The 27,657-nt window shown below is 49.8% G+C and overlaps 1 protein-coding gene across 8 annotated transcripts; it reads right to left on the bottom strand.

The window, feature by feature from the left end:
- Positions 1-1,855: 1,855 nt before the first annotated feature.
- Positions 1,856-27,657, bottom strand: NPFFR1 (neuropeptide FF receptor 1). Of its 8 annotated transcripts, none has more exons than XM_077894840.1 (8): positions 27,530-27,657; positions 13,011-13,325; positions 10,599-10,698; positions 9,640-9,742; positions 9,145-9,426; positions 6,957-7,077; positions 4,945-5,507; positions 1,856-1,991 (listed from the first exon to the last, which is right to left on the bottom strand). In XM_077894840.1, the coding sequence occupies exons 1-7, from the start codon at positions 27,534-27,536 to the stop codon at positions 5,356-5,358; spliced, it is 1,080 nt and encodes a 359-aa protein (XP_077750966.1). In that variant the 5' UTR covers positions 27,537-27,657; the 3' UTR covers positions 1,856-1,991; positions 4,945-5,355. The 8 variants fall into 8 exon arrangements, with proteins under 8 accessions (XP_077750966.1, XP_077750964.1, XP_077750965.1 ...); XM_077894838.1 differs by having other exon boundaries at positions 6,830-7,077; XM_077894839.1 differs by lacking the exon at positions 1,856-1,991 and having other exon boundaries at positions 4,119-5,507; positions 6,830-7,077.

Genomic DNA, 27,657 nt, shown 5'->3' on the forward strand with positions numbered 1-27,657 from the left:
AAATTGACCTTACTAATAGTTAATGCAGGATGTAAGATAATAAATTGACTTTGTTGTTGTGTAAAAACTGGTGTGATTCAGAGTATTATGTTTCTTGCAGCTGAAAGACATTCTAATGGATACAGCTTCCCATCAATCTGTCACCTCCTCCCCAAGATTACTTAGATTGGGGCAGCCCCGGTGGCGCAGCGGTTTAGCGCCGCCTGCAGCCTAGGGCATGATCCTGGAGACCTGGGATCGAGTCCCACGTCTCCCTCTGTCTGTGTCTCTGCCCCCCCCCCCACCTCTCTCTCTCTGAATAAATAAATAAATCTTAAAAAAAAAAAAAAAAAAAAAAGATTACCTAGATTGGAGATTGACTCTGGTTCCAGGGAGGGGCCTTGATTCGTCTAAATCAATCATTGTAATCATATGCCCTTTACCTGTTCAGGAACTCCATCAAAGAGCATGGAACTCAGAACATGGCATTCTCCTAGCCACAGGGATTGGTTCAGGAATGGACACCTGATCTAAATAAGTTTCCTGCTTCCTTCTGAGAAGCTACTTTGTTCTCTTAGGCAAAGGTCACGGGAAGAGATAGTCCTTCTCGGGGCGCCTGGGTGGCTTAGTCCGTTAAGCATCTGCCTTCAGCTCAGGTCATGATCCTGGGTCCTGGGATCTGGCTCTCTGCTCAGCAGGGAGTCGGCTTCTCCCTCTCTCTCTGCTCCTCCCCCTGCTTCTGCTCCCTCTCCCTCTCTCTCTCAAATAAATAAAATCTTTTAAAAAGAGAGAGAGGTTCGTTCTCTTTCTCTCTCAATGTAAATAAGAAAGCAGGTAGCTCTGATTGCTGATGGCTGCATTCTGCACCACGAGGGAAGCCAGGCTGAGGACCAAGTTCACACCGTAGATGGCAGAGCAGAGGAATGGAGACAGTGTAGTGTGGTCCTTGGGAACATTGCTGAGCTTCTGAATCAACCAATCACCTGCACTTAACTATTTTGTGAACCTTCCATTTAAGCCAGTTACTGGCAACTAAAAGTATCCTGGAATGATAGCCCATCCTCCCCCATCCTAGCAGTTACGGGATAATACCAAATTGATCTCTCAAACATCTTGCTGTCTCTTCCCCATTCCTACTGCCTTAGCCAATCCCAGGATCTCTAACCAAGATCCCTCTTCCTACCTCACTGGTCTCCAGCTCCATCTCCCTCCACGTCACTGTCTACCCACTGCCAGGAGAAGCTTTAACAGATGAAGATCCGAGTGCATCACTTCCCTGCCTCAAACCCTCCTCTCTATCTGGCTGGCTCTAATTCCATCTTTAAGACTTACTTCAAGCCCCTTACAGGAATTCAGCTCCTCAGACTGTCCCAGCTCTTCTTTGGCCAACCATGGTTGTTCCCTTGTGAAAAGTAGTATGCCGGCCGCATAACACTTTTTGTCTTTTCTCTCTCTGCCTACTGGGCTGTGAGAGGTCCGTGTTCCCAGAGTCAACAGACACTAGGTTTGTTGAGAAGGAAACATGCCAGAATTTAAGTTTTATCTAAACTTGTCACATAGGCCTAAAAGGAGGGAGCTAACCAAGTAAGAGACTTGCTGAAGTGTCAAGAACACTTGATTGCAACCCACAGAGCCTGAAGCTTCCTTTCGATTTCCCCCACTGACAAGATGTGGGGGCCTCAGGGAAATTCCTGGGCCCCTATGCAACTCAGTTTCCCATCTGTAAAATGGGAATCCTGCCTCTCTGTCGGTGGTAACATAGCCTGCTGTCTGCCTTTTTGGGGAGGATGGCTACTTGCCTGGAAACTTTTCATTCACAGTAAAGATGCAAAAGAGGGAAAGCTACACATGCAATGAATGTAGAAAGTAAACACTCAACGCTTTTGTAATGAGTTTATTTTCCATGATTTATAGCAGAGGTAACAGGATCATTTTCCAAAGACATGGACTAGAGGAGAAGGAAGGGGTGATTTTGATCATGAGAAGTGGCTTCAGAGGACCTCCAGACAGCACTGTGAATGAACAAATTACATTATGTAAAATACCCTTCCTTGGGGGTGGTCAAAACATGGAAATGTAGGTTGCTCTGCTACTAAAACAGCTTGACTTTGGCTGTTCTAACCTCTCCGTGGAGAGGAAGACAGAGCAGGGCGGGGAGTGATTACTCCTCAAACAGAGAGTGATTTAACACCACCACTGGCTATGTGACAGATAAACTAATTTACCCAAATCACTAAGCTTGGGTTTTTCCATCCACATTAATTTGGTTGCTTGCACATGACAACAGCAGAATTTGTTGGTGACAGGGATTCAAAGGTCTGGGCATTGCAGCTCAGCAAGAGAACACAAACAACTCAAGGCAAGATACTACAATCACTTGGGCAGCTTTCGCCCCATCATGGACTGCAAGGCACAGGAGTCACAAGGGTGATTTCTTTCAGCCCGTGAAGGCTTGATGTGGTGCTGGATCAAACTAAATTTTCACCTTCTAATTAAACTGCTGGTATTCCTTCCATCTCAAATTTTTGGAAGCCACTGAATGTGATGGAAATGTGGTCTTCCGGCCAACACAGCAGTCTGGAGCCTGTGGCTGGCTGGTTTTATTTTTGGATTACAGGGGACCTCCATCAAGCCTCTTTGTTTTATTCTGAACCTCACTTTCCCAAATATAGGAAGGAGAATCCACAGCGGCTTGAGGAGTTGCAAAACCTGTGCTTTCTGGTCAGTTGGATCAAGACATGAGTCCTAGCTTCACCACCATCTAGTTATGTGACCTTCAGGAAGTTATTTAACTTCTCCAAGACTTGGGTTTTCCATCTGTAATATGGGGATAGTAATAAATACTTGCTTATTTCATTATATCATCCATTCAGCAGACATCTACTGAGTGCCTCCTATGTACCAGGCAATGCCCTAAATCTGAGTCTACAAAGGTGAGTGAAGCAGACATAGCTCCTGTCCTCATGGAGCTTATGGTCTGTTGGGAGAAATATATAATAGGCAAAAGCACTTACTCTTGTCCCTGGCTTTTAACAGGTACTCATGTTTTCAGATGACCAGAAATGTAGTTCTTGAAATTCAGTGCCATTCAATATGCATTAATTCCTTTTTCACAGATCCCTTCCTATCTCAGGGGCTTTACAAATGATAATCTCTATCTGGCTTGTTCTTTTCTCAGCAATTCACATGACTTCTCTCTTGCTTTATTCATAGCTCTACTCAAACGTCACCTCCCCAGAGGCCATTCCTAATTACCTATTCAAATAACCTATTCTTGATGGGTTTAAAAATCACCTATTAGGGCAGCCCCAGTGGCCCAGTTTAGCGTCGACTTCAGCCCAGGATGTGATCCTGGGGACCCAGGATCAAGTTCCATGTCGGGCTCCCTGCATGGAGCCTGCTTCTCCCTCTGCCTGTGTCTCTGCCTCTCTCTCTCTCTCTCTCTCTCTCTCTGTGTCTCTCATGAATAAATAAATAAAATCTTAAAAAAAAAAATCACCTATTACTGGGAGTGCCTGGGTTGCTCAGTTGGTTGAGTGTCCGACTCATGATTTTGGCTCAGGTCATGATCTCAGGATTGTGAGATGGAGCCCCACGTTGAACCTCACATTGGGCTCCACACTGAGCATGGAGCCTACTTTAGTTTTTCTCTCTCTCCCTCTCCCCTGCCCCCAGCCCCCCCAAGAATATCTATTAGTGAAAATTTTCTCGTAGATTTAGGGTAAATTTTTTTTTTTTTTTTTTTTTTTTAGGGTAAATTTTTGTACTAAAGTCTGCAGTATAATCACATTTCTAAAAGATAGGCAGATTTGGAAACATTTTACAGTAAAAGATTTAAGAATGACCAATAAGAAAAAAAAATTAAAAAAAGAAAAAAGAATAACCAATAAGCCTAAGAAGAGATGCCTAGCATCACTAGTCATCAGGGATAGTTTTTCAAGACTGGTACTACTAAGCATTGGCAAGAAAAACTGGAACACTTGTACTCTGCTGATGGAAGTGCAAAATGGTGCGGCAACTTTGGACAATACTTTGGTGGTTTCTTACATGGTTAAACTATACACTCACCATACAACCCAGCAAACCCACACCTACACATTTACCTAAGAGAACTGAAAACATATATATACTGTAAGGACTTGTATATGAATTTGTTTATAGCAGCATTATTCATAATTCATACTTGAATAACAACTCAAATGTCTATCAGCTGAAGAACGAGAAATAAAATGTGATATAGCCACACAATGGACTACTAGTCAGCAATAAAAAGGAACAAAGGCTACAACACAGATCAATCTCAAGAACATCATGCTAAATGAAAGAAACCAGATTCCAAAAGCAACACACTGTATGGTTCCATGTATATGACATTTTGAAACCAGATGGATGGTTATCTGGGGCCAGGAGTGAGGGACACGGTTGACTGCAGTATGGCACAAGGGAATTTTGGGGGGATGCTGGAACTATCTTGGGTGTGGTGGTGCTTACACAACTGTACACAACAGCTAAAACTTATGAAAGTGTACAATTCAGATAGGCAAACTTTTTTTGTATGTGAATTATGCCTTAATAAAACTGTTACGAAGTTTTAAAACACATTGCTATATATCTCTACCAAATGACTTTATGCTTATCTCTTGTGATGGGATTTAGGTGCTTTTTACTTTCCTCTCTTCGCTTATCTAAATGCTATAAAATTTCCACAATGATTATGGGGTATTTGCGTCAAGAGAGAAAAAACCAACAATAAAATGCCATAAACATAAATAATCGTGTTATTCCACAAGGAATCTATTGTCGATTCAACATTGTTTTCTTGTAATGAAGCCTATTTGGGTTACCTCCTCCTCATCTATCTTTCCTCAGTGGCACTTTTCAGGGGTGAGCTGAGGAAACAGATGCAAAAAGGTACAGAGCTTAATAGCAATGCTTTGTCCACCCAGCTCTGGGTTTGGCTCTCACCTGGATTTCTGGATGAATACACAGTAGACTAATGATAGGGGGCTCTCGTCCTACTTTGCCAGCTCTCCGCCCTCCATTCCAACCCAAATCAACTCATGCATCTTCCAGGCCCCAAGAGAAAGTTCTTAGCATAGGACTGGGCAGATTGTGGTTTGTGGGGTCCAGGCCAGGAGCCTGCCTCCGGCTCCCATTGGTCTATTGAGTGCTGCATGGTCTTGGTGAAGTCAAGAGGCCATTCATCAGTGGAGACCCATGCTTAGATGACCACTCATGCTGCACGTGGCAAGATGGGACACAGAGTCCCTCCAAGAGTCTTCGGGGCTGGAGGTACTCTGTGTCAACAGGTCTCTGGCACTTTTCACCCATCACACATCCAATTCGTCTTCAGGCTTTCTGCCTGTGGAAGGGTAGTCACCTTAGGAGACCCAACTGGCCCGTAGATGAAGGATGGTACATCAGGAGAAGCATTGTTCCCTCTATGTGCCTCGGGATAGCTGGACAAGACTCCTGACAGGGTCCAGGTATCGGGACACAGGATTCCAGTGAGGACATTGAACCTGTAGCTATAAAAATAGTGTCATAAGACTTTATCCCATGGAGGAAACAATCAATTTTGTAGCCACTCTAGTGAAGAAATAAAGCCCATGAGATGCTCAGAACAGCGGGGTGGGCACAGAGAAGTGAGACGAATCACAGCTTTCCTTGACCTCTGCTTCGTCACCCATCGATGCTGAGCTGGGAGAGATCCTGAGTTTCCAACCTGGGGTCTCTGTCCCCAAGCTCACACAGGCATTATTTTCAGGAACTACTTCCAATATCTTAAAATTCCACACATGATTCACAATAATTAACTTGAGGATGCAACCCAAATGCCCACCAATGGATGAATGGATAAACAAAATGTGGCATACACATACACTATAATGTTATTTGGCCTTAAATAAAAGGAAATTCAGACATACACTACAATACAGATGAACTGTTAAGACATTCTGGTCAGTGAAATAAGCCAGACCCAGAATACAAACACAATTTGATTCCACGTGTGTGAGGGACCTAGAGTAGTCAAATTCATTGACACAGAAAGAAGAATGGTGGTTACCAGGAGCAGGGAGAAATGAGGAGTTAGTGTTCAATGGGTATAGTGTTACAGTTTGGGATGTTAAAAAAAGTTATGGAAATCTACAGTGGTGATAGTTACATATCAGCGTGAAAACACTTAGGGCCACTGAACTGTACGCGTAGAAATGTTAATAATAGTAAGTTTTATGTTGTGTATATTTTACAACATGTACAAAAAACAAATATTCTGCACATACCCACAAGGCCTCACCCCCTCATGAAAGCATAAAGTCATGCCTGTTACCATTCAGATCAAATCTGTGAATGGGCAGGCACAACCTTTGATTGATTTTCAAAAAAGAAAAGCAACAGCAAAATATATGAACTATGACCAAGTGCAGTTTTTTGGCAGGCCCAATCTTTCAAAGCATGGCATCTTTCGGAGGAAATATAACAAAGGGGCCTTGGTGGAGAGGTTGGCTGGGGTGAGCACTCTGCTCTCCCCTCACTATAAAGGCTGTGATTTTGTGGTTGCAGAGGCCATGCTAAAGGAGAAACACACCCCGGAGGAGAAACCACAAGGTGTCTCTGGACAGATCCCACCCAGCCACAGGGACAAGCATTTGGGTTTGAGATGGCCCTTTCTCTGGCCAATTTTTAGAGCCTGGAGACAGAGTTCTTCGCAATAAGCAGCCAGGAACTCTGTGCCCTATGTGACACTCAACACAGAGCACCAGAAATGGGGCCCATATGTGTATCAGCTAATGAGGAGCAGGATAGCATATCCTCTCCTGAGACGCCCCCCTTCATGACCCCCAGATACCAGGACCAGTGTGGGGTCACGATGGGTCTCGAGGGCCTGCTCAGCGCATGGGTTATGGATATTTGTGCACAGAACAGCTCAGTCTGGACATCACAAGAGTAGACACAGTCCCGCTTCCCAGACTGACAGCTTGAAGGGATCCTAGCTCCACGAGTGTTCTGGTTCACTGTCAGGCAGAAAACCTTTGTAGGAACTTCAATTCTCCTCCCCATTATGCTCCAGCCACTTCCCTGAGAGGCAGACTGCATCTGGAAAATATAACAAAGGGGCCTTGGGAAGAAACCTCAGAAGACAAATTCTAATCCAAACCCTGCCACTCTGTGGCTGGTGACCTTGGCCCCTTGCGGCCTTGCTCACATGGATCCAATGAGACAGTGTTTGAGGACATGCTCTCGGAGATCGTACTGTACAACTGCTCTGGAAGTTTCCTCTGCTCCTATGTCCGGTACTTAGAGTGGAGTAAAACAGGGTTAAGTTGTTGTCCATTACAGAAGCCATCAAGCCTCGGAGCTGCGTTCTCTGGCCTGACCCCTGGAAATAGTTATTTGCTATGCACTACAGTCCTAGCAACATTGTGTTTTCTGTAGAGATGAGGGGGAAATGTCCAGTGAGCTGCAGATTATCGGGGCCTTGCGGGGATCACACTGAGGCAATGCCATTTCCTCCCATCTCATGGAGAGAAGCCTCATTTCTTTGAGGTGATGCAGGTACACTGGGAGACAGCCAGAGAAAACAAAGGACCTCTGGTTGCCACCCCTTTTCAGAGGACTGGAGTTACCAGTGTACCAAGGAAGGCCCCGAGGGCACCTGGACTTTGACAAGCCTACCCACTTCTGAGCCCTGGGGAAGCGAGGCCTTGGGAAGGCTTTGTACTTGCAGCTCCAGTGGGCAGATGTGTTTCCAAAAGCGGAAAGGTACTGTGCTTTCCCTCCTGCCCTTGGGTAAACACTGTGGCCTTACAGCTGCCTGTCGCATTGTAAATTCTTGCCCGGGGCCTGAGTGATGGCAGTGGGCCCTATGAGGAGAGGAGGGAGGACCCTCCTCTTTTCTTGGGGCTCCGGCCCAAAGGGCAAGACCCAGAGTGTCTGCAACTGACAATCCTGCAGCTGCTCAGACACGATGTCCCATGTAGTACTCTGGGAAGAAGAGAACGGCCCAGAACCCCTCTCGGAACAAGCAAAAGACAACCCCACAGGGAGTCGGCAGGAGACAACACCGTGTTCTCCCAGGAAAGGGCGAAGCAGAGGCGCTTCAGTAATACGTGAGGGACTCCAGCACATGGACACAAAGCATCCAACGGACAGGACAACTTTGCTTTTTCTCCTTCCCAGCAGCGCCATTAGGATTTACCCATTTCACTGTGCTCCACCTTAGGGCTGTTCTGGGGACAGCTGGAGAGGTCCACGCAGGCACTGAGTCAGGCTCCTGGGAGGTGTCCAGCTGAGAGCCCAGGCTAGTCCCCTCGTCTCCGGTCCTCAGTTTCTCCTCTGTAGGAGGAGGGACAAGAGAACCTACTCCCGCAGCGTGGCGAGGATTCCGGGAGCCGGCGCGTGTGCACCAAACAAGGAAGGGTTTGGTGGAAAGCGGCTTCCTTCCGCGCCGGGACGGGGAAGGCCGCAGAAGGGCAGATGCCCCCAGCGGCTGCCACCGCCTATCCCGTCCAGGCTGCCGCGTCCCGCCGGGGCCCCGGGGTCCAGGCCCGTCCGGGTACCGCTCAGATATCCCACGCGGGGATGGTGACGGGCAGGTGGCCGCAGCCGGGGCCCTCCCCGGCCGAGCCGTGGTGGGCCACCCGGCCACCGCGCAGCGGGAGGCGGCCCGGCCGGGGCGCCCCGCTGCTCTGGCCCGAGTCGCTGGGCGGCACCTCCAGGGAGGGCGGGGCGCGCAGGAGCCCCCCGGGCCGCTCCGAGTAGGCCTCCCTGGGGCGCGCCCCCTGCGGCGGGCACGGGCAGAGCTGCGCGCGGAAGGCGGCCTGGAAGCCGCGGCGGAAGTTCTCGTTGAAGTAGCCGTAGATGACGGGGTTGGCGCTGCTGTTGCAGAAGGCCAGCCAGTGCGCCAACGGGAAGGCGTAGACGGTGACCAGGTGCAGCTGCGGCTCGCTGAGCTGGCCGTAGTCGGTGAGCAGCAGCAGCGCCCAGAGCGGCAGCCAGGACAGCGTGAAGACCAGCGCCACCACGACCAGCATGTGCACCACCCGGGCGCGGCGCCGGGCCCCCCGGGCCCCCCGGGCCCCCCGGCCCCCCTCGGGCGCCGCCTCCCCGCCCGGCCGCGCGGGCCCCGACGCCTTGCACAGCTTGCGGGCGATGCGCGCGTACATGAGCACGATGAGCGCCAGCGGCGCCAGGTAGATGTGCGAGAAGAGCACGGTGGTGTAGACCCTGCGCATGCCCTTCTCGGGCCAGGCCTCCCAGCACGAGTAGAGCGGGTAGGAGCGGTTGCGGGCGTCCACCATGAAGTGGTGCTCCTGGCGCGTGACGGTCAGCGTGACGGCCGAGGGGCACATGATGAGCAGGGCCAGCGCCCAGATGACCGCGATGGTGACCAGCGCCTTGCGCAGCGTCAGCTTCTCGCGGAAAGGGTGCACGATGCAGCGGAACCTGCGGCCGGGGAGGAAAGAGAAGTGGGCTCGGGACGGGTCCCAGGGGTCCCAGGGGTCCCAGGGGTCCCTGTCCCCCACCCCCACCGCCCCGGGGGTGGCGGGGGCTGGCAAAGTGCAGGCACTCCACCCGCAGCATCATCAAGGGCAGCTTCCAAGAGCAGCTGGGGGGTGGGGGCGGTTTGGGCTCGTTTGCAAGCAAACTGGTTCACACCTGCGAGGGAGTCCGCAACTCCATTGGCTGCAGAGCCAAGGAACAAAGGCAGAACCAGGAAGGAGGAAGGAACTGCAGGCAGCGTGGGAAACAATCCTGTGCACTTTGGGGACGGAGGGGAGGGGGGTAAATTGATTAGCTGGCAGCTAGCAAAGTGATCAGTCTGCACATTCTGTCCTTTGAGTAGGCTGATTAGGTAGGTGTATCAAAGAACATTTTTAGCTGTTTAAGGATTCTTCAGAACCCTGGGGGTTCAGGTGTGGAGTCTACATGACAAACTGTCCCTATGTCATCTTGGCCAGCGTTCTTGCCTGCCTCCCATGCTCTCTCGGGAAGAGTGCCCTGGGGAACCCTTAGTGCAAGAGCTCACTGAGGGGGAGGAAGGGAGAATGACCTACTGCGTGAATTTGGGTCAGTTTTGTTGTTTGCAAAGCTTCCTTGTCCCCTGGCTCCATTCTATTAGCCAACTCATGCTTATCAGAGAATCTGATGGAATCTGAGGCTGAAAGAGACCACAGGTAGCTTGAGGTAGGGTAGAGATGAGGAGTTAGTAAGGCCTGGGCTGCCAGGGAACAGCAAGTAGGGAGTAGGAGAAATGGGAGGGCAGTGAAGGAGCAAGGCCATGCTCTGTGCACCCCACCCTGAAACTGGCTTTCCTTGCTCAGACTCATGGGTGGCAGGATTCCTACAGCTCAGGAAATAAGGACTGCTGTCAGGCTCTCACAGGACCCAGGAATCCCTAGTAAACCTCCACGGGAGCTGCCTTCAGGCCTCCCAGAAGAAGGTGTGGTGTTCTCTGTAGGTCCCCCAAGTGTAGAGGGCAGCCAGCCCCACAGCCCTTCCCTTTATAGCTCATGATTCAGCCCCAGCCTCCTGGTCAGTGTAACAGTGGAGACGGTGGCTCTTTCTAGTGCTGGGCCCCCGTTGGCCAGGGATAACTCTACCAGGAACCCTCTCACCTTTCCACAGCAATGGCCACCAGTGTGAACACGGAAGCCGACACAGACATGCCCTGCACCAAGCCGCTCATCTTGCATGTGGCGTTGTCAAAGGGCCACCCTGCAATGAGAGTCCACCACAGAGTGAGTGCCTTATCCACAAAGAGCCAGAGATCATGGGCTATTTAGTCCAGTCCCCTCTGTGACTCAGATCTATCCTCCGCGTCCTGCTAGGTGGTCATCCTGCCTCTGCTTACACACTTCCAGAAATGATGAACTGACCTGTGTATACCACCGTGGTCATAGTTCTCACGGTTAGAGAGACAGTCTTTGTATTGACCAATGATTTCTCTCCAGGAGCTTTGTATCTGTCCAGGCCTGCCTGGCTTTCTGCCCCCATAGCCCTCCTTCAAGTTCTAGGCCAGCAGTTCTCCACCCTGGTCACTCACTAGAATCACCTGAGGGCTTTGAAAAGAGCCAGTGCCCAGACCCATGCCAGGCCAATTACAATCAGCATCTCTGAGGGTGGGACCAGACATCAGTACTTTTCAGATCTACCCAGGGGATCTGAGTGGCAGCCAAAGTTGAGAACCACTAGGACAGAGCAAACCTGACTCCCAGGTCGGGGAGACATACGCAGATTTAGCTTTGCTTCCTGGGCTGCTCTACCCGGAGACCTGGGCCCCACTTGGCCTCAGGACTGGAAGCCAGATCCACACCTTGGTTCCTTGAGGCCATGTGTTGGTAACTGCCCTGTGTCTCTGCCCTTCTAGGCCTGGGGGTCCCACCTGTTCCTGTCTCTCGTGCCTGGCCACAGGAGCCCTCTCCCAAGGCTGGGCCCACCTTCAGTGGCAGCCACCCTCAGTTCACTTTCTGCCTGCACAATTACTGAGTGTCGGTCACTGTCTTGTTCCATCCTCCCAACAACCCTAGTGTAATATCCGTTTCATGGAAGAGAAGACCGAGGCGAGATGAGTTGGTTTCGTCTCTTTGCCCCCAAATCACTATGGGTTAGTGTGAGAGTTTGGTGTGGGTGCTGGGGAAACTGGAAACCTTTTCAATCTTGAACCACGTGAATGCGTTATTCAAACAATTGTTAAAATTTAGGCAGGTGAAAAGGGCTGGAGACACCACCTTAACCAACTAGTGACTTCACCATATCATTATTAACTGGTGCATGTGTATGTGCGTGCCTATAGGTGTGTGCACACATGCATATGTGTGAGTGTAGGTGTGCTGGGAAGGAGAGGATGAGCATTTTATGTTCAACAGCCCTGATGGAACCTGAGATCCAGCTGTGAGTGAAGGTCCCACCAGGCAGAGCCAGTGCAGCTCAGGGACAGGTGACTGCCCTGGCTCTACTTCCCAGGGCCTGAAACCTATAGAAACACAGACTGTGACTCCCCTGCCCCAAGTCAGGTAAGTCATTTCCAGTGGAGCTGTCCAGGCTCTGGAGCCAAGTTCCTGGGCACTTTGAGCTCAGAACCTGCAAGCTCAGACCTCCAGACATCTCCACGGCTCTGGAAGCCAGTCCAACTAGAGTCTCGGGAGTCCGTGGAAACTTATTCTGAAACAAGAAAATCACCTGGGAGGGAGTAGACGAGAGTGTGATCCTTCTGATGTTTGAGGGATGAAAAGGCAGGAATTTAGAGGTCAGGTGGTCTAGTTCTGCTTAAATCCCTTCTACCAAGTCACTGTTAAATGGCTGGCCAGTCCCTAATTTAGACACTCGTGAAGGGAGGTCACTACCCGTAGGATAGAATCTCTTTGGTTGGAGAACAACTCAAATAAGTGGATCATTAGGTCTGTATTCAGGGGAAACCTATGGGTTCTAGCTTTTCCCAGGGGAGCTACTCAGAAGAGTAAGAGTTAATGGTGTAATGGTTAGAAATATGGGTGTAGGGACGCCTGGGTGGCTCAGCGGTTGGGTGCCTGCCTTCGGCTCGGGTCGTGATCCTGGGATCCAGGATCGGGTCCTGCACTGGGCTCTCTGCGAGGAACCTGCTTCTCCCTCTACCTGTGTCTCTGCCTCTCTCAAGTCTGTGTCTCTCATGAATAAATAAATAAATCTTTAAACAAAAAACAAACAAAAGAAATATGGGTATGAAGACATGGGACTTGACACTTAGCCGTGTAACTACAGACCTGTGTCTTGTCACTCTGAGCACCAGTATCCCAATCCCAAAAATCAGGACAATAATAACAATGCATTGGATTGTTGTGAGCATTAGTGAAGTTAATGCAAGAAGAGTAAGTCATACTATTCCTGGAACCAAGAGAAGAATTGTAGTTCATTGTATCTATTATTTCTAACCCAATCCCTCAGCCACAAGAATGGAGAGTTTGAGACAATGACATCTTGGCCAAGAGACCAGGCCAGCAATGCTTTTGGGGGCAGAGGGGACTCCCACTGCCTCCATGGCCTACACTCACCAGTGATGAGGTTGTCCACGAGAGTAGTGGGCATGCAGAAGATGCCCACCAGCAGGTCACTGACAGCCAGGTTGAGAATGAACATGTTGGTGACGGTGCGCATGTGCCGGTTCTTGAGCACAATGAAGCAGACCAGGGCATTGCCCACCATGCAGAGGAGGAAGATGAGCACATAGGCCACAATGAACAGGGCTGCCACTGGTGAGGAGTGCTGGTAGTAGGAGGAGAAGGTGAGGTTTACTGTAGGCGTGGCCTTGGTATGACTCCCATTCTGGCTTGGGGGCCAGCTGCTGTTAGGAGGCTGGGAGGGCTCCCCTAGAAGCAAAGGAGCATACAGGTCAGGATCTTAGGCAAGGAAGAGATGATCAATCTTGCCACTGGTGAGGCCCTTCAGTGCTCCAAATCCTGACCATGCCCTAGCACCTTGATCGTGTGCTTGACTCTGATTGTGACTAGATGCACGTTCAACCCACTGCACCCAAACCCTGATCTCATACCTTCATCTCATCTCGTCCACAACTCATTTCCCAATGTTGGCTATTCTCCATTCACATATAGCCCACCCCCCTGCCCCATCTGGGCTCCACCCTTCTTAGTTAGCCCTACTGTCTGCCCCAGAGGCTGACCTCCAAGGACTACCACAGCCAGGTTCCCTCACTCTCTGGTTTCTGACCAGGTTCAGCCAACGGAAAGCACTGAAGGAAACTGAACGACTGGAGAAGCCAGACCCCAGGGTATTTCTCTTCCCACTCCCTCCCTGCCTGACTCTCTTCTCCTGTGGGGCTGTCCATATGGACACAGCTCCTGTTAGGTGATGCTCTTCCAGGACTCTAGCTCTTTTGGGGCCAGACTGATACTGTTTTCTCTCCTTGCACCCACAGCTTCCTGTGATCGCCACCAGTCCCAGTGCTTGTTCATCCCTTGCTGGTTCTCTTACCCTACCCCTTATAAAGTCCCTCTATTAAACTCTCAGGTAAATGCTTTCTGGGTGCACCACTTGTTTTTTCCTGGGGCTCTGCCTCTTGTACCCTCAAAATCTTGTTGTCCCTCTTCCTCTCCTCCAGAGGAGGGAAAGGCAAGAAGGCAACACAGAAAGGGACAATGGAAGAGGACTCTGAATGAGGGTAAGGAGCAAAGGCCCACATTAAATTTACCAAAAGTCCATCCAAAGCCAAGCCAAGGCTACCATGCATCCTTCACTCTCTCCCATCATGGTACCAGCTGCTTCATTTGCACAGCATTTAACAAAAGCACTTGTTATGCATATGCACTTGCATATGCATTATTTTTTTTTATTTATAAGGAGATTTTTATTTATTTATTTGAGAGAGAGAGAGAAAGCATGATCAGGAGAGGGAGAAGCAGGCTCCTGCTGAGCAGGGAGCTTGACACAAACTCAGTCCCAGGGCCCTGGAATCGTGACCGGAGCTGAAGGCAGATGCTTAACCAACTGAGCCACCCAGGTGCCCTGCATATGCATTATTTTATCTCATCCTCCCAATCACCCCCTGATGTAAACATGTTAGGTATTAGCCCCTTTTGAAATGGGAGAACTGAGATCAGAGGTGTTCTGTGACATTCCCCAGGTGGCTCAGGAGTATGTAGCAGAGGTGGTCCTGCTCTGTGCATCTCTGAATCAGTTCCAGGCTTCAGCGTGTGCTTCCCCAGCCACCTTTGGGAAGGAGCAGCTCTGTGTCCAACCACAGCTCCTCTGGGAAGCCATTAGTTGTGGTGACTCATGATGTTGTCTCATAAACTCTCCTCCTGTCTTCCGCTGGGACTGAGTGTGGCCTGTTCCAGGGGATGAAGAGTCTTTGGGGAATTTTCTGTCACATCCAGAGCTCAGCCACTAGCCTGGAGACCCACCAGAGGCTTGGGATCTAGAGGCTAGTGATGCTCTAGGGCCAATGAGCTGGCATGACCAGGACTGGAGGGCCCAGCAGGGGCAGCAGGTGCACTCGGGCTGGGTGGAGGTGGAGATCTGGCAAGCTTCAGGTGCATAGTGAGAGGAGGAGGTGCTAACCCCCTGTTTAGGTGCTCTTGGGTGTCCAGTTGCACCCAAATATCTTTTACTCTGGAAGACGTCAAACATGCATAAGAGAGAACATTATAGTGAACATATACAAGAGTATATCGCTGGGACACTGGGTGGCTCCGGAGTTGAGTGTCCACCTTCAGCTCAGAGGGTGATCCTGGAGTTCCAGGATCGAGTCCCACATCGGGCTCCCTGCATGGAGCCTGCTTCTCCCTCTGCCTCTTTCTTTCTGTGTCTCTCATGAATAAATAAATAAAATCTTTAAAAAAATTTTTTTAAAGAGTATATCGCTTAACGAACTATTCCAAGAGAGGAATATAAAGACCTCCTGTGCATACATCCTCCACCTTCAACAATAATCAACTTGGGGGCAGCCGGGTGGCACAGCGGTTTAGCGCCGCCTGCAGCCTGGGGCATGGTCCTGGAGACCCGGGATCGAGCCCCGCGTCGGGTTCCCTGCATGGAGCCTGCTTCTCCCTCTGCCTGTGTCTCTGCCTCTCTCTCTCCTCTCTGTGTTTCTCATGAATAAATAAATAAAACCTTAAAAAAAAAAAAAAAAAAACAATGATCGATTTAAGGCTAATCTGGTTTCACCCATACCCACCTCTCTTTGGAACAGCACATTGCTTTCTTTTATCCGCAAACACTCCAGTTTGTATTGCTAAAAGATAGAACTAAAAAAAACAAAAACAAACAAACAAAACAACAACAACAACAAAAAACCCTCACGTAACCACAGGATCAGAATTCTACCTAACAAAATTGACAATTCTGTCTAATATGATCACTGCCCCAGCATCCAACATTCAAATTCCTTGATCACTAGATAATTTTTTAAAGTTTGTTTATAGTAATCTCTTCACCTAGGCTCAAACTCACGACCCTGAAATCAAGAGTTGCATGCTCTTCCCAAGGACCTGATGCCATTAGCTGTTCACCAATGTTTTGAGCAGCAGCCCCTAAGGATTATTGCCTAGACCCCTCATTGTCTTTCAAATACAATCCAAACTCTGTCCTCAGAGGCATCCAAAACGCTCCGTGCTCTGACCCCGTCGCCATCTCTGACCTCACCCCCTGCCACATTCCTGTTTGCCTATTCGGCCCTGACCACCTTGCCCTGGCTCCTACACGCTCCATCTCTGTCCAACTACAAGGATTTTACCCCTTCCTATTGCTCCTGTCTCCTCCTCCCCTTATCCCTCAGCTTAGACTAGGCTGTCTTCTCAGAGAAAAGCCTGACCTGGTTGCTCTATTTCAAGTAGTTGCCCTCCTATTTATTAGCTCTCACAGCATTTTCTTTAGTTTCCTCCATCTGTCCATATATTATTTGTTTTTGGGTTGATTGGCTTTTTACTTCCCCACCCTTGAAAGTCAGGTCCTGGAGAGCAGTTGGCACCTGCATCCCCAGCATCTCATCAGTCCCTGCCCATGGTCAATGGTTCAGTAAATGGTTGTTGGATAGGTACAGATTTGCTTGAAAAGAAAAAGGAAGGAAAGGTGGATTCTGACATGGGGAGACAGGGGGATGTTGCTGGTGTTGGAAGGCTTTCAAGGGCTCTTCTGGAAGGAACCCCATCCCATGTCTGTCGGGAGCCTCCCCGGGCAGCTCACCCTTCCTGAGCCCCAGATCAGCTCTGAATCAGTCCCCATGACATAAGAAATCTGTGGGTGTGCATGGGTAGAGGAAATTGCCGCAACCTGCCGGGCCAGACTCCAGTCTGTCTTTCCTTGCCCTTCGCTCAGCCTCGGAGAAGTGCTTAGTGAGCTCCTATTCTGTAGTCCTTGCCCGGGGAGTGCCCCTGCCCATCTCCAGACCCTCGGCTACGCTGGGCATCTCTGCCCACCCTCACTGCAGCTTCCAGCATTGCTGAATGATCCTTTCTCAGGGAGGATTCCTGGCAACTCCCCTGGGTAGGGGTGAAATGAGTTGGGAGTGGGCAGGCCTCCCACCCCAGCTGGGCCGTGCTAGTAGCCAGAGGCCTCATTAACACCCTGGACTCGCCCTTCCTGCGATCTGCCCAGTGCCCTCGTGGATACATTAAAGTCTGTGAAAATCTTATCTGCTGAATCCAGTTAAGTCATTCCCTTACTTGGGGAGCTTCCTGGAGGTCTCAGGATATAATAACGGTTGCCTCCAAGGCATTCTGATGATCTCAGAGAGCAAGTCCAGGGCCAGAGAGAAGATGAAGGTATCCTGGTTCTCACTGTGATCCTGGCCAGCGGCATCAGCATCACAGACTTGTCAGAAATGCACATTCTCAGGCTTCACCTCTGACAGAGGGAGCCTGAAGCCCAACTGTCTTAACACATCCTCCAGGTGATTCAGATGCAACACGAGTTTGAGAACCACAGATTTAGGGACATCTGGGTGGCTCAGCAGTTGGGGGTCTGCCTTTGGCCCAGGGTGTGACCCTGGCATCTGGGATCAAGTCCCACATCAGGCTCCTTGCGGGGAGCCTGTTTCTCCCTCCGCCTGTGTCTCTGCCTCTCCCTCTCTTTGTGTCTCTCATGAATAAATAAATAAAATATTTTTTTTAAAAAGAGAACCACAGGTTTAAAGGACTTGGCCCAAAGGCCCTGGAAACAGTGGACACACACAGACTGGGAGGCCCCAGCCCTCCTTCCTGGCACTTCAGGTGTCCCCTCAACATTCACAAATTGAAACCTAATCCCCAATATGATGATATTGGAGCTGGGGCCTCGCGAGATTAGATTCCCATGGCGAGCTGTCATGAATGGAAACAGTGCCTTTCTGAAGGAGACCTCATCCCTTCCACAGTGGAGGACACAGCAGAAAGAGGGCTGTGTGCAAAGCGGGAAGCGATGCCTCAGCAGGCATCATCATCTGCACCTGGATCTTAGCCTTCCCAGCCTCCAGGACCGTGACAAATAGGTTTCTGTTGTTTCTAAGCGCCCCCCTCCCCATGGTGTTTTGTTACAGCAGCCCCAAGACTGGAAGACCGCCTGGCCTCTGTAGGAACTCAGTGTTCTCATCTTGAAAGTGGAAACACTTGATTCCTGGCTGTGACCTAGCATAACTCACACCACCTCTCTGGAATCCAGGGTTCTCACTGGTAAGATGCGGATAGGGAGGTGCAGTGAGGGCCATTGGGTGGAGGCGTGGAGGGGTGGAGGGACCTTGGCACAGTGCTGGGCACACAGCGCTCCATGCATGTAGCTCAGTACCAGCCAGACTGGCAGTGTTAACTACACAACGGGGACGCCTGGGTGGCTCAGCGGTTGAGCGTCTATCTTTGGCCCAGGGCATGATCCTGGTCAGGGATGGAGTCCCGCATGGGGCTCCCTGCAGGAGCCTGCTTCTCCCCTTGCCTGTGTCTCTGCCTCTCTCTCTGTGTCTCTCATGAATAGGTAAATAAAATAAAATAAAAATAAATAGATTAAAAAAAAAAAAAACTACACAACGGATGTGAGGGTGAGACCTTCGTGATGCTCTTGGTCTGGGCCTCCCCGCAAAGCCTGAAAGCTGTGAGAGAGAGAAAACACCACCAGAACCACCGCCCAGAGCACAGAATCAGGCTGGGTATTTGTTTCTGGAGTTTCCAGCAACTCCCACGAATGCAGTCGTCGTTACTGCCACCTGCTGGTCGGTCCTGGCAACACGGGGAGCTTGGCGCCCCGCCCCCCCAAAAGACCTGGGGTTCACCATTCACCAGCCACTTCCTGACAGCCTCCAGGGTCAATGTGACCTGCTGGAGAGGCACTGGGGACCTGCTGAAGAATACAACACTAAAAGCACAAATAAACACATAAGACAAAAGGTTAAATTTGTTTGTGATCCAAGAAATGCCGTTTTCAAAAACTTTTCCATCTGTTAGATTGGCAGAGAAGAAAAGTGCTCAGCGATGGCCATGGTGTGGCTCTGCTCTGGGGGGAGGGGAGGGTGGGCACATCCATCCAGCACCCTGACAAGGGACCTGCTCCAGGATCCAGCCACTCCACTTCTAGGGACCTATCCTAGGGGATAAGATCTATGGTGCGGGAGGAAATACCGACTGTGAGCTGTAATAGTTACAAAACAGTATATATATAAATCTGCATTCTGTATAAAAGGGTGTGCGTGTGTGTGAACAAATGACAAAAAATAGTATTTATCCACAGGGATGTTTCAAGTGATTTTCATCTTTCTGTTCACTAACTTGCATTTTGACCTTTCTAATCAGAAGGAAGCTCCGATAAATGTGATTTTAAACCGACTACATCAGTGGTTCTGAACTCTGACTCAAATCAAAATCACCTGGCTTTTAAGGATACAGCACTCCCTCAAATGAGTAGAAATCTCTGGGGGTGGAGTCCAGGGACTGGTATTTTTCTCAAAAGCTTCCCTGGTGATTTCCAAGTGCAGCAGATTTGAGAACCGCTGAATTTCATAATTCCTGTTTTCAAGCTGCTTGTGGGCAGTGAGTGTTTCACATTGTGAGAGTCACCAAACTCTTTGAGCTTCTGATGCATTTGAATTCATTTCACAGATGCTTTCCTAGAGCTTTGTCTTAGTATGTCAAGAAATGACCCCTGTCCAGATGGAACTCACAGTCTTTGAAAGCTTTGGATCCTCTCTCAAAAAGTGCACTTGATAATTCACACACTTTCAAGGGAATGGTGGACAGCTGAGCTTGTGGCTCACCCTACACCCATTACCTCTGCTGGCCTTCGGGAGTAAGCCCTCTTTGTGTGTGTAACTAGAGGGACTGTCAATCAGGAGTCTACACTGCCCTGTGGCCAAAGGATAGCCAATCAGACCTCTTCTGTGTTGGATTTGACTCTAGGTCTCAATAACACAGCTTTTCTTTCCCTTAGATGACTTGCCCATACTCTTCCAATACATTCCCATTGGTGGTTAAATTAGCCAGAAAATGTTTCTGTTGCTTGTAGCCTATTGTCTTGACTAATACAAAGGGATCAAAGTTGATCATCCTTGGGCCTCTTTTGAATCTGTGGAGTCCAGGTTCAAAACCCCAGGGTCTCGGGGCACCTGGGTGGTTCAGTGGGTCAAGTATTTGTCTTCGGCTCAGTTCATGATCCCACAGTTCTGGAATCGAGCCCCACATTCGGCTCCTTGCTCAGCGGGGAGTCTGCTTCTCCCTTTCCCTCGGCCTGCTTGTCCTCTCTCTCTCTCTCTGTCAAATAAATAAATAAAATCTTTAAGATTTTACTTATTTATTCATGAGAGACACAGAAAGAGAGGCAGAGACACAGGCAGAGGGAGGTGAAGCAGGCTTCATCCAAGGAGCCTGATATGGGGCTCAATCCTGGGAATCTGGGATCAGGCCCTGAGCCAAAGGCAGACACTCAACCACTGAGCCACCCAGTCATCCCAAATAAATAAAATCTTAAAAGAAACACCATAAAACAAAAAAACAAAACACCAGGGACAGCTGGAAAAGGGTAGGGATAGAGCAAGATTCCTGCTCCCCAGGTTAGATATCAGCCCTCTCTGTGCTTCCTCTAACAGGCCATGTGATCTTCCGTGGAGTCTTTGCTGGTGCATACAGGAAAGGATACTGATTTAGGAGTCAGCTAACATGCCTTTGAGAGTTGGCCCAGTGGTGGTCACTCCAAAACTTTCATATAGAAGGGGCTGGTAGGGAATAGTCTGGTTTGAAGGCAAAGCTTAGCTTAGGAACTTGTCTTAAAGCTGCTTCTGCACTGTTTTTATAGGGAGGTATATTTAGTTTGGGGTCGTTTGAGGACTGCTGATGGGGAGCTTCATCCTGCATGCCCCCCCTTGGTATTACTCTGTGAACTGGGGAGGTCCACTTCACCTCCTTGCGTTCTCTTTGGCTTTCAAAGGTAAATGGCCTGGGCTTCTCGCACCTCCCCACCTCATGGGGTTGTTACCAGGCTCAGGAAGATACCAGAGTAAATTATAGAGGGCCTCATAGACCTAAGGGCTGTGTCTCCGTATTAGCTATCTGCCAGGCAGCTGCAGGGAACCGGGGGGCTCCAGTGAGGTTCCAGTTCACTAGGATTTGTCCTCAAGGAAACCAGGCTGGCAAGCCCTGTGTTAGGCCACACAGATGAGTGAAATGTGGGTGTATGGGGGTGTCATTGCTGAGGAGGGAGGCTTCCCGAGACTGCGACCTCCCTTCTCTCCTCCTGGCAGCTGAGCTAAAGCCCACCACATTCCAGGCACCCACCACTGCAACACAGATCCTGCAAGCCTGGCCCTTTGTTTGTGAGGAGGAGTGTGGGCCTCCCAAGAATCTTTTGAGTCCACAGAGGCCAAGGCCAAGGGCTGATGAGCTCCCAAGGCAGCCAACAGGAGCCAAACTAGCCTCTTTCTGCACTTCCCGTTTTACTCTGAACTCTTTTCATTTCTCCTCACTTCCTCCTGGAGCTCTACAGTTTTCTGTTTTACTCATCAAAACCTGGACTCAGGAAAGAATGTTCTTTTTTTTTTTTTTTTTAAGATTTTATTTATTTATTCATGAGAGACACAGAGAGAGAGAAAGAGAGAGAAGCCAACACACAGGCAGAAGGAGAAGCAGGCTCCATGCGGGGAGCCCGATGCGGGACTCGATCCGGGGACTCGATCTGGGGACTCGATCTGGGGACTCAATCCCGGGACTCCAGGATCACACCTTGGGCCGAAGGCAGGCACTAAACCACTGAGCCACCCAGGGATCCCCAGGAAAGAAGGTTCTAATGCAAACTGTTTACCTCTCAGTAGAAACTGAAGTTAACTGAGCTGCTCTTTTTTTTTTTTTTTTTTTAACTGAGCTGCTCTTTACTGGCATCTTAGGCCTATACTCTCAGCACATTCAGAGGAATTCCAGACCTTAGAAAAATAAGAGAGGGAAAGACTTTCCTCTGTCCTGCTCTAGGTCAGGCCAAGCAGATGTCCAGGAGAATCCTTTCTGGGTTCTATGATTGCTTCCTCAGGGTCTACCTGTAGCACTGGTCACATTCCGTTTCCTACTTCAACTATGTATATAGATATTTTTTCTTCCATTAAGCTGGAAATGCCCTTGGGGCAGAAGCTATGCCTCTTTCATCTCAGAATGATCTCCACTATCTGGCACAGGCATAGGACACGCAGACAATTAATAAATTGTGGCAGTTAATATAGGTCTTGAAGGCTATGAATTTTCCTCTAATCACTGCTTTAGCTGTATCCCATGAGCTCTGATATACTGTTTACATTATTGTTGAAATACTTTTTATACAGGGATGCCTGGGTGGCTCTGTTGGTTGAGGGTCTGACTTTGGCTCAGGTCATGATCTCAGGGCCCTGGGACCGAGTCTCACAAAGGACTCCCCGCTCAGTGGGAGGTCTGCTTGTCCCTCTCCCTCTGCTCCTCACCCTGCTCATGCTCCCTTGCCCTCTCAAATAAATAAATGAAATCTTGAAAAAATAAAAATACCTATTATACAGCATCAAGCTATCTCTGACAAGGAAAGGAGAATTATTGATTTCACAGATAGGCAATCAAAGCTCAAAAGCAGGGATGCCTGGGTGGCTCAGCAGTTGAGCATCTGCCTTTGGCTCAGGGCATGATCCCGGTCTGGGGATTGAGTCCCACATTGGGCTCCCTGCAAGGAGCCTGTTTCTCCCTCTGTCCATATCTCTGCCTCTCTCTGTGTGTCTCTCATGAATAAATAAATGAAATCTTAAAAAAGCAGAGACCTACTCTTAAACACAGGAGGCACTTGGCTCCAGGATTCAGAGTCCATCAAGTAAGCCAAGGGACCTAATCTGAGTTTAAGCCCTAGCTCTGGTTCTGCTACCTCCAATCAGTTTCTCTTTGCTCTTGGTATCATCAGACCATCTATTAAGATCTCTAGTGTCCCTTTGCAGCAAATGGGGATCTCTGATTTGAGGGGTCCCTGTCTTTCCAAGGCTCTAGCTGCAAAGCTGACACCATGAATACTGCATGGGTCATCTGAAACCTCTCCTGAGGAAGCAGGGACATGACGGCCAGAGGCAGAGCCAGGCTCCCCTGGGCTCAACTGAGAAGTAATGGGCATGAACACCTAACTCCTTTGGGATCCATTCTTCCCCACCCCATACTCCCAAGCAGGCATCGTGGCCTGGAGCCTCAGCATCCCTGTCCCAAGCTACTTATGCACTGTCTCTCTCCATTCCTAGCATGATCTTTTAGGAAAGATTTTGATGGATTTGTTCACACAGATGAGGAAATGACTCATAACAGCTTGAGGTGTGGTGTCTCTTTTTGGTGTTTGCATTTCAAAGGGAGTCAAACCTTAAATCAGGATTTAAAAAAAAAAAAAAAAAAAAAAAAGCTCCAGTGGTGTAATTTCAGTTATTAAAGAGAGAGTAGCAAAAGGTTTTTGAGAAGGCAGGACTGAATTTAATTCTTTTATATTTGTATCTTCGGTAGATCTTATAGAAATGAGCTGTGTGGCCAGTTCCACTCTCTGTGCCTCAGTGTCCTCATTTCAAAAACCAGGGTTGAGCACCTGCTTACCCAAGCTTCTCCCGGCTCTAATAACCTGGCGCCTTTGCAAAGGAATGGCCACCCAATGATTGGAGCAGAAATACTTAATGGAATTATTGCCTCAACTTGCTGCTAGAAGCAGGACAGACTGCCAACGAGCCAGATCATGGCTCCAGAGAGGACCGGATATGCATCTACCTGGCCTGTGCTTCCCCAGCAGCAGCTGAGACCCCTCCCATTCCCCACTCCTCAGAAGACAGGAAGGTGCACATGGTCCTCAGGTCACAGCTGGACCGCTGGACTCCATGGAGGCTGCAGCCTTAAGTGTGGCCAGAATCTGGGTTGTTTGTACAGAAGCCAGCAGACCTGATTTAGTTCAAGCCAGGGCGAGGAGCACCTCCCAATTTTATCATCTGTTAAAGGAGGGAGGGGGGTGATCCTGTCTCCCTGCGCGCTTCCCAGACTGCCTGAGCAGCTACAAGGCGGCGAAGGGCTTTGCAAAGAACACAGAGCACAATGCCTCCGGCAGCATTTCCAGAGGCTTGGAAAAGCAGAACCCACCTGGACCTGCGAGACACTTCTGTGGCCTGCACTGGAGGGAGCCCAGCTGGCGTTCTGCTCTCTCTCAGGCCGCTTCCCCGCAGTACCCCCACCTCCAGCTGGTGCGAGCATACATCGTCCTCTGGGCCTCCCTGGGCCACAGAGCTCCCGGGCCTGGCAGCAGCTATGGGGGAGGCCAGGGGCTCCGAGGGAGTCACCAGGCTGGGGTGGGACTGGAAGTGGGGGTGGGGAGTAGATGTGCTCTGCAGCCCAGTGCACCACAACCAAGGCTGGTGGGAAGTCAGACGGAGGTTACTGGCTGGACGGGGGTTACTGGACTGCAGTGTCCATCTGCAGGTGCCGGGAGAAGGCTTTTGACCCTCAGCGAGCTCTCCGGGCCCTATTTTTGGTCCACACCCCCTTCGGGACCCTGCCAAACCCGGCCCCCCCGACCCTCGTCCGAGCTGGACAATGAGATCTGGTGAGGAGACAGCTTCTAGGCCAGTTTGGAGAGCTAGAGAGTTCTTCCTGACAGTTGAGTTGAACCATCTTAGTGTAACCTGCCCCTTGGAGCCACATAGACAGGAGTGAGCCCCTGTCCCCAGGGTCGTTCCCCTTCCGCCACCTTTGTCCCACCAGAACCACCAGGGGCTCTTCGGTGAAAGGAGTTGGAGGCCCATCTCATCATCGTCAGTTCCCTTTCATCCGCCCAGTAACTGGCCTCAGGAATCCAAGCCAGAGCTCTGTCATTGTCACCACGTGCAATTGACTGGACCTTTGGACCGAAATTCAGGACTCTGCATCCCACTTACATTTACCTTTCCTTTCCTTAGCTTTGATCTGAAGGTTGAGGTAGCCTCAAGTCTTGAATCTGTTGCCATGTGGGTGCTGTGGCTCTTATCCAGAGATTTGATAAGCACACCTTTTATTTTCCCTCTAAATTACTTAATGTCAGGACAAGGTCAGAGCCCAAAGGGACCTCTGGGCTGCCTTTCCCAAAACCCCTTCCCACATTTCCCAATGAGTTTCCGGGGCTTCCACGAAAGATCTTTGCTGTGTCCTGTTGAAATCCTATAATCTGTCTTTGTCCCTCTCAGAAACCCAGTCTGAAAGAGGGAATTTGGTGGCTTTGGTCTGATTCAGTCTTAGTGAATGAACACGGGGATACTGGCTCTTCAGGAGCACCATGTTATTCTCTTTCTTTTTGGGAAAAAAAAGTTTGTTTTTATAAAAAAGGATGTGCTCCTGATAAAACAGTTCCAGGCACTACTGAAGAAGAGGATGGCCATCACTGAACTCTTGCACACACAAGGGTCACCCACAGCCAGTGTGTTTGTGACACCTTTTGCCACATCCCCTTGGTCTGAGGATCCCAGTCGTGGTGGACTATTCCTTGTGCTTCCTGCACCCCACCAAGCCTACACTCGGGTCTTTCTGCTCTGCTTTCTTTGAAGCTAAGTATGGGAAGCTTCTAGGAGTGCAGGGAGGGCAAGCCTCAGCCAGCACAGAAGGCAGCTCCCCTTCTCGAGTGAAGCAAATTCTGGGTGCTTTCTGCATGCTTCACAGAGGGTCCAGAGAGGGACAGAGCCCTCAGGTGCCTACAGCTAAGCCCCATTCATTCCTGCACCTGTTTTTCTCCCTCTCTCATCTCACTCTCTTCACTTCTGCTTTCAGGCATCAGATTCCCTGGACCCGAGCCCTTGTCTTAGGGTATGCTTTCAGGAGCCAGGGAATCCAAAGGAAGAGGTCTCTTGGCATGCATTTTACATACATATCCAATAATAAGCCTATATAATTTTGCATAAAGGGGATCATACTACTACTGTGTTCTAAAACCTGCTTGTAAAAAATTACTCACAGCAGGCAGGGAACATATATCCCTGCCTGTAAATAAAATCCTAAACGCAGTTCTTACTGTCTACACAGTATGCTTGCAGATGCGTTTCATCATTTAATTTACTTTAATTATGGGCATCTCGATGGCTTCCGGTTTTGCATTGAGCTGAAAATGCTCATGCATATCTCTTTGCGAGTGTACAGGTTGGCATCCTTTGAAAAAATTCCGAGGTGTTCAATTGCTTTATTGTCTCTTAAGTATTCATTATGTGTTTGATAATTTATAGAGGCCAATATTGATCTTAGAGTCTTTTTTCTTTTTTTAATCTATCTTTACTTCCTTTTTTGGAGATCAGGACATTTGCCCATCTTTAGTTTTCTGGTTTTCCTTCATTCTTTGTAATTTCCTTTTAGGCAGTGATTACATCAGCAAGCCTCCACGTCCCTGGGATGTCATTTGTCTGGCCTTTGGTGCCTTCTTCCCATCACCTATCTTGGGTTTCAATTTCCAACTTACGCTCTTTATTCCATCATTTGAGTAAAATTGCCTGGGCCCTGCTCTGCTACCCTCCCTTGTGAGCTAAGCTTACACCGCATACCGCAAGCCCTGAGCAGATTCCTTCGTGTTATCCTTACTCAGACTTTGAAAGCTCTTTGCTCTGTCTTTGTTCATATCCCCTCGCTCTGTTCACTCGGGCTTTGGTGTTTTGCTAACACTCTTTTTACAGATCGATCTTGCCAGTCCTTCACATTCGTTTTGGGTTATGCGATCTTCATCGCATCTTTGTATGTGTGCAGTTTTCAAACCCTACAAGTGCAGCCACACAAGGGGTTCTGTGACACTCTCTTTTCTTTCTTGCCAGCAGTGTTCGCAATTACCTCCTTGGAATTTCAGGGTTTTATCATCTCCCGAAGCACCCTCTCTTACTGGTGTGGATTTGTTCAACACATTTTGTCTTACTTTACCCCCCTGGCCACCCGGTGAAGCCAACTAAATGTAAATTTCTGCATTCAACAGATAGGTAACTAGTGGCACAGGGGAGCTTAGCCACCCCTCCCACCCCAAAGACACCCAGCAAGCCAGCGGACCACCCCTCAGTCTTCCAGTTTCTTAGCCTAAATTTGGTTTTCTTTGCTCGCGTTGGCTGAGACCGACCGGGGTTTGGACCCCCACGTGGTAAGGCTGAAGCAAGCAGCTTAATGCCTGGGTCTTATACCTTAGAGTCCTGGAGGTCGGGTCCATAAATGCACCTTTCCTCCAGGGAGAAAAATTTGCTCTGCATGGAAGAAATCTTGTCTAGAATTTCATCTCCCCCAGTGCTCCCACTCTTAGCAGGCAAAGTCGAGGGTGACAATTCCACTGAGGCCAACAGCCAAGCTCACCTGGTTTCAGATGATGCCCTGCCCGGGCAGGAGCAGCCTGCGACCGCACAGGACCCGGGGGCACCAGGTCTTCTCCCCGGCTCCCCGGCTCTGCGTCTCTGTCTCTGGCACACACACGTACACCCCACACAGTACAGAGCCCTCTAGGTCTTTCGGCCTCCCCCAGGGTCTCTCTGTCCCTGGCACGCGCACACACACATTGTCACACCGCAGCCCCTTTGCTCTCCCCTCGGCTCACCGCTGGGGAGTCCGTGCCCGACCCGCTCCCACTCCCAGCCCCCGCAGCCCCAGCCCCGGGGCTCACTCACCCTCCATGCTGCCCGCTCGGCCGGCGGGGGGCACAGCGGACCCCTCCGCCCTGGCAGGGGAGTGGGGCGGGGGCGCTCGGGCGCCGGGCTGGCCTGCCCGCCCCCTACCTCTGCATTCCGGGGATCGA

The sequence above is a fragment of the Canis aureus genome, chromosome 4 (genome assembly GCF_053574225.1).
Source record: "Canis aureus isolate CA01 chromosome 4, VMU_Caureus_v.1.0, whole genome shotgun sequence".
Taxonomy (NCBI): Eukaryota; Metazoa; Chordata; class Mammalia; order Carnivora; family Canidae; genus Canis; species Canis aureus.